Consider the following 6000-nt stretch of genomic DNA (forward strand, 5'->3'; position numbering starts at 1 on the left):
GAGACTAGACAGGAAAATATAAATTTGGGAATTAGGGGCCAGGTGGGAGCCCAGCTCAAGAGGAAGGACTCAGCTTTGCTCTGGCCTAGCATCCCTTTTATTCAGGTTTTTGGGATACACCCATAGCCCTTAGGCAGGCAATTCCAATAACAGCCAGTCAGCAAGGATTTACATAAAACTAAAAGGTGGAAGTTGCTCCAGCTACCATTGTCTCAACTAAACAGTGGTACAGAGCTCTAACCTTTCAGAGCTCCAGGTCTCTAGCTTTGTCAACTAGTGAAAACAGTGGGCAGCTTCTAACAGTTCTCCTTTTGTTTAACACATTAAATATGGGGAGCTTAATAGCTTAAGAAAATAATGTACTCAAATTATTCATTTATGGCTAAATCAGTTTGTTTAAGCCTTTTTATTACTTTGTTTTATTTAAGGGCAAAAGATATTTATTTCCTTCTGATTCTGGTTAAGTATTTTAGTTAAAGTTCACATAGTGTATTATAAATCTGTGAAAGAACCAAATGGATCTTTTAAAATACAATCATTTATTTTTATTTGCTTTTTTTTTTAACATCTTAAAATAAAAACGGGTATGTGCCTATTGAGAATGAGAATCTTGGACATATTTATCTGTGGCTGTTCTGCATTGTTTTTCTGATGGCATTGATCTGATGGATTTGCACTAGATTATCCAAATGTTTTATACTTTTCCCTGTTGGTGAAATAGCTACCAGTTTCTATGGCAAAGTTAGTGTGACACAAACAAATGTACCAAGAAGTTCACTTTGCTTGAATGATCAATTTACTGTGGTCTCTTGGGAAAGCTTTCTGCCCAAGAACCAGCTCAGGGCCAAACACAGGCCTCAGGAAAGTCACACAGGCTCTGTGATGGTTCCCTGTCTAATCTGTGAGGAAGGCATTCTCCTGCCATCAACAGGTCTCTGTCCTCTAGCGTATACTGACAGTTGCACTAGGATTTATTTCTTCATGTGGCAGATGTTGGTTTACTAGGTAACACTGGAGAGAAATAAAAACTTTGAAAGCATGCATTTCTGTAGATTACCCTAAATTAATTAAATTAAGTTAAATTTTAAATATTAAATATTTAGAGTAAATTATTTTATAGGTTAATGCAGCTCTGTAATATACATATCTAGAAAAAGCTGATATTTAAATGATAATCTTGGGTGGGTGAGAGGATAGGCAAGATTTCCTCCTCCTAACATTCATTGCTTTCATATGGTTTTAAGCTTCTCTGTCCCAGAGTTTCTCAAAACCTGCCAATGCCTGGAAACCTGCTTTTCAGTAGACACCTCATAACTTGTGAATGGATAAACCACCAACAGAAGTTTTTATTCATGGCTACTCTTTATTTTATAAAGGAACTAGAGTCCCTGTGCACGAAATCCATGCATACGGACAGGGGTCCCCTCAGCCCAGCCTGCACCCTTTCCAATCCGGGACCCTTTAGGGGATATCTGACTGCTGGTTTAGGCCTGATCCCACAATCTGGAACCTCTGGCTCCTAACTGCTCACTTGCCTGCCTGCCTGATCATCCCTAATTGCCCCCTCTGCTGGCCTGATCACCCCCAATTGCCCCCTCTGCTGGCCTAGTTGTCCCATTGTCTCCCACCCCCAGCCGGCTTGGTCACCCTTTATGGCTGCCCCCGCTGCCTGGTCTGCTCATTCATTTGGTTGCTCCTCACTAACCCCCCTGCCGGCCTGGTTGCCCCATGCAGCCTGTTCGGTCATCCATTTGGTTGCAATTGTTGCTTAGACTTTTATATATATAGATGATTCTCCAGTTAACTTTTACCTGAGTTTATATGTATTGCTAACTAATATCTCAATTTCTCAATGATTCCTCATCTCTAAAGTAGGGTGGAGTAGGTGGTGCCAGCAATAAAAACAACAAAAGCTGAATATAATTATGGCCACATCGCAGAGTCAATTACAGTATACAAGAGGTGATATTCAGGAAATGTGAAAAATGCAAAGTACTGTGCTATTGGTACTAGAAAACAAATTAAAAGGGCAATTTTTTTTTCTATTGGAAATTTCTATTTTTATTCAAAACAGAATTTTTAGCAAACTCATGATTTTATAAAATACAAGTGTGTATTCTTTCACCTCCTTAGGAAGAACAGCATTTTCCCTGAGTGCCTAAGAAAGCCTGTCCTGAAGGATTCTTCTCTCTTGTCTTTTAGAACACATCCTCTGTGAGCCTTCCTCCTGCAGCCGAGCTCAGCCTTCAGATGGCCGCGGGGAGTCCTCCCGGGGCCTCACCTCATCCTGACACTCAAGAACAGAAGCAGCAAGTAACTCTCCCACCGACTCCAGGCCTGCCTTCTCCACAGACTCATTTGTTTAGCCACCTTCCTCTGCACTCCCAGCAGCAGTCAAGGACACCTTATAATATGGTTCCAGTCGGGGGAATCCATGTGGTACCTGCCAGCCTCACGTATTCTACCTTTGTACCCATTCAAGCTGGGCCAATGCAACTTACAATTCCTGCTGTCAATGTAATTCACAGAACTGTGGGCACTCCTGGGGATCCAATCACAGAAGTTTCTGGCACTACAAATCCCACTGGAGTAGCTGAATTAAGCAGTGTCGTGCCATGTATTCCCATTGGCCAAATCCGTGTGCCAGGCCTTCAGAACCTCAGCACCCCAGGCTTGCAGTCACTTCCGTCACTGAGCATGGAAACCGTCAACATCTTAGGCCTCGCCAATGCCAACATGGCCCCGCAGGGGCGCCCACCAGGGCTGGCTCTCAATGCTGTTGGACTGCAGGTTTTGACTGCAAACCCTTCATCCCAGGGGAGCACCACCCCTCAAGCACCCATCCCCGGCCTCCAGATCTTGAACATAGCATTGCCTACTTTAATTCCCTCTGTCAGTCAAGTAACCATGGATGCACAGGGAGCCCCCGAAACACCAGCTTCCCAAAACAGGGCACGTGAGATGCACCCCAAGCCAACTCCTATAGCCAGTGGGAACCAGGGCAGCAGGACCACGTCTCCTCAGGGGTCACCTCAAGTCCAGCCGGAAAATGCAAAAAAAGTGCTCGATCCACCTGTCCCTGCAAGAGACCGTGCAAGGCCTGATGGCGCTAGTAAAATGGACACAGGGAAGGCTGCCTCGATCAGTAAGGGGAAGCCCATATGTGGACTCCCTCCCATTCAGAGCAAACGAGCAGCCACGACAGAGTCTCTGCTGAAGGCACACCGGGAAAGTTTCCCAGAGCGGTCAGGCCAGCACACTCTCGCTCCCAACAGGCCACTGCCCAGACCCACGGCCCTGCCCCGCAGGCAGGCCACTGTCCAGTTCAGCGACGTGAGTAGTGATGACGATGAGGACCGGCTTGTGATAGCAACCTAATGGCTGCTTCTTTGATTTCTTTTCTTTCTTTTTTTTAATTTTTTAATATATAACACTTAAAGGTTTTTTTGAAAGCCCTCCTTCCCTAAAGCACATTTTTTCTGACATAAACTCATGACTAATCTTTGTGCAATCATGAACTTTGACCAATAATTGTTGTTTTGTGTCAGCTCCAGCCATTTTTGTATATGTTGTATAGACAATTGTGCCTTTTAGGAGTTTTATGTTTAGAAACTGTACAGATTGTTGAATATCTATATATATATATAAATATATTATATATATGAAAACCAGGTAGTTATTTGTGTTTAGTAAGAAAAACCTGTCAAATAAATCAACTGATTAAATTATATGTTGCACTGTTAAGTATAAATTTTTATGGCTGTGGGGCAGAGCGTCTGTGTAAAATTAGTATGTAAACTCCATATTTATTGTATTCATATTAGTCTTTGAAATGGGTCTGTCCTTCTTATGTAAGACAGTAACTTTACACTTCAAACAGATTTTCTGTGTTATGAAATGTTTCAGTAAAATATTGTTTACTGACTTTACATTGCTTTAGTTGTTCTTTATTGACCATCGTCTGGTGAGTGATCAGCCATCTGCAGTCAGAAAATAGCCCTAGGTCACATTCTTTCCATATTACCTCCATCCTATTTGAGAAACAAGGACGCCAGTGGTGTTACCACCATGTAAAATCGCAATTCAGGCAACTGAGAGGCCTATTTTCTTAGTTCTGATGAGTAATCCTGTAGCTATTAACTTACTTGAAGACTTGGTATTTAAGAACACTTACATAGACCTGGCTGGTTTGGCTCAGTGGATAGCATGTTAGCCTGTGGACTGAAGGGCCCAGGTTCAATTCCATTCAAGGGCACATGCCCAGATTGTGGGCTCGATCCCCAGTTTGGGGCATGCAGGAGGCAGCCATCAATGATTCTCTCATCATTGATGTTTCTATCTCTCCTTCTCCCTTCCTCTCTGAAATTCAAAACAAAACAAAACATGTATTTATAGCATATAGTCTGAGTGGGCAAAGTCCCTCAATGTTGATGATTTCTGTTAAAAGTAAAATAAGTTATAAAACTTAAATTATTTTAATGACTATCTTTAGACATGATTTCTTCCTATCTTGGGAGGCTTACCTATCCTTATTCAGAAAAATTGGGCAGGGAGCCTATAATTACCACTGCAGTGATTTGCATTATTAACTAAGCATTATGGATGCTAGGTTTGTCAGAAAATATTTTAATGTTGGAATTTGAATACTTAGCACATCATTAAAACAGTCCTATCTAACAAAAGAGTAATATGCAGATTGACCATCACTCCAACACATGAGATGGCTGCCCCCATGTGGACACAAGATGGTCAGCAGGGGAAGGCAGTTGGGAGGCACCAAGCCTGCAAGGGAGGGCAGTTGAGACGGACCAGGTCTGCAAGGGAAGGCAGTTTGAGGCGATCAACCTTGCAGGGGAGGGCAGTTGTGGGGGGTGGGGGGGGAAACAGGCCTGCAGGGGAGGGCAGTTGGGAGGGACCAGACCTGCAGGGAAGGGCAGTTGCGGGGGACCCAGGCTTTCAGGGGAGAGCAGTCAGGGGATATCAGGCCTACAAGGGAGGGCAGTTAGAGTAAACAGGCTGGAAGGGGAGCAGTTAGTCATCAATCAGGTTTGCAGGGGCGTGGTTAGGGGGTGATCAGGCTGGCAGGCAGAAGCAATTAGGAACAATCAGAAAGGCAGGCAGATGAGCAGTTGGGAGCCAGCAGTCCTGGATTGTGAGAGGGATGTACGGATGCCTGTTTAGGCCCGATCCTAATGGTAGGATCGGGCCTAAACAGACATTCGGACATCCTTTGAGGAACCCAGATTGGAGAGGGTGCAGGCTGGGGCCCCCCCTCCCCCCTGGCCCATGCGCTAATTTCATTCATTGGGCCTCTAGTTAATTATAATCTCTAGGATGTGCTCCAGCACCAGCAGGCTCTGCTGGATCTGCCATGCTCTCCAGACATACTTTAATTTACATTTACACTTTCCCATAGATTACACAACAAAAATTTCAAAAGTAACACTGCATTTTGTATTCCAAGATAGATTTTGAAGATAATTCTAGAAATTCCTATTATAGAAATCGCATTGCTCTATCAATGCAATTGTAGAAACTGAGGTCTATTCTTTGTCAAGTTTTTCAAAATTAATGTTTTAACTGTGTCATGCCTTTATGGTCTAAAATTTTAAAGGCATATAATAAGCATATTCTTATTCCATATTCCTAATTTAAATCTAATGTGACTTCTAATTCAAAAGTAATGCTTACCCTACCTGGTTTGGCCCACTGATGGCACCAAGCAATTTGGATCCTCCTCATGCTGATGCAACCCCCAGTATCTGAACCCAGGAGTGTGTGGTGTAACAGCATTAAACATAAGGAAGGTGCAGGAAGCATGGAGAAATACTGCAATGAAAAGAATGACCAATATTTGGGGGATTTAGCAAGCATCTGAGAAAGCCATGATACTACTATGGCGAACAAGATATAGATTGAAAGCTGATTAGAACTGTGTGGGCTCTTCGTATGAAAGTTTACCCAGTGAGTCATAGTTATGCAGAAAAGGGAGTGTCATTT

At 43.2% G+C, this 6000-nt stretch overlaps 1 protein-coding gene across 7 annotated transcripts in view; it reads left to right on the top strand.

Moving 5' to 3' along the window:
• Positions 1–3929, top strand: part of HIVEP1 (HIVEP zinc finger 1) — a 145969-nt gene extending 142040 nt beyond the window's left edge. For 5 of the 7 annotated variants that reach the window (XM_045584270.1, XM_045584269.1, XM_045584268.1 and 2 more), the window contains one exon: positions 2203–3929. In XM_045584270.1, the coding sequence (XP_045440226.1) occupies positions 2203–3378 (1176 nt within the window). In that variant the 3' untranslated portion in view covers positions 3379–3929. Of the gene's footprint in view, positions 1–306; positions 1019–2133 lie in introns of those variants that run through there. The other 2 variants (XM_045584273.1, XM_045584272.1) reach the window with 2 other exon arrangements.
• The last annotated feature ends 2071 nt before the right edge of the window (positions 3930–6000 follow it).

The sequence above is a fragment of the Pipistrellus kuhlii genome, unplaced genomic scaffold (genome assembly GCF_014108245.1).
Source record: "Pipistrellus kuhlii isolate mPipKuh1 unplaced genomic scaffold, mPipKuh1.p scaffold_m20_p_2, whole genome shotgun sequence".
Lineage (NCBI taxonomy): Eukaryota > Metazoa > Chordata > Mammalia > Chiroptera > Vespertilionidae > Pipistrellus > Pipistrellus kuhlii.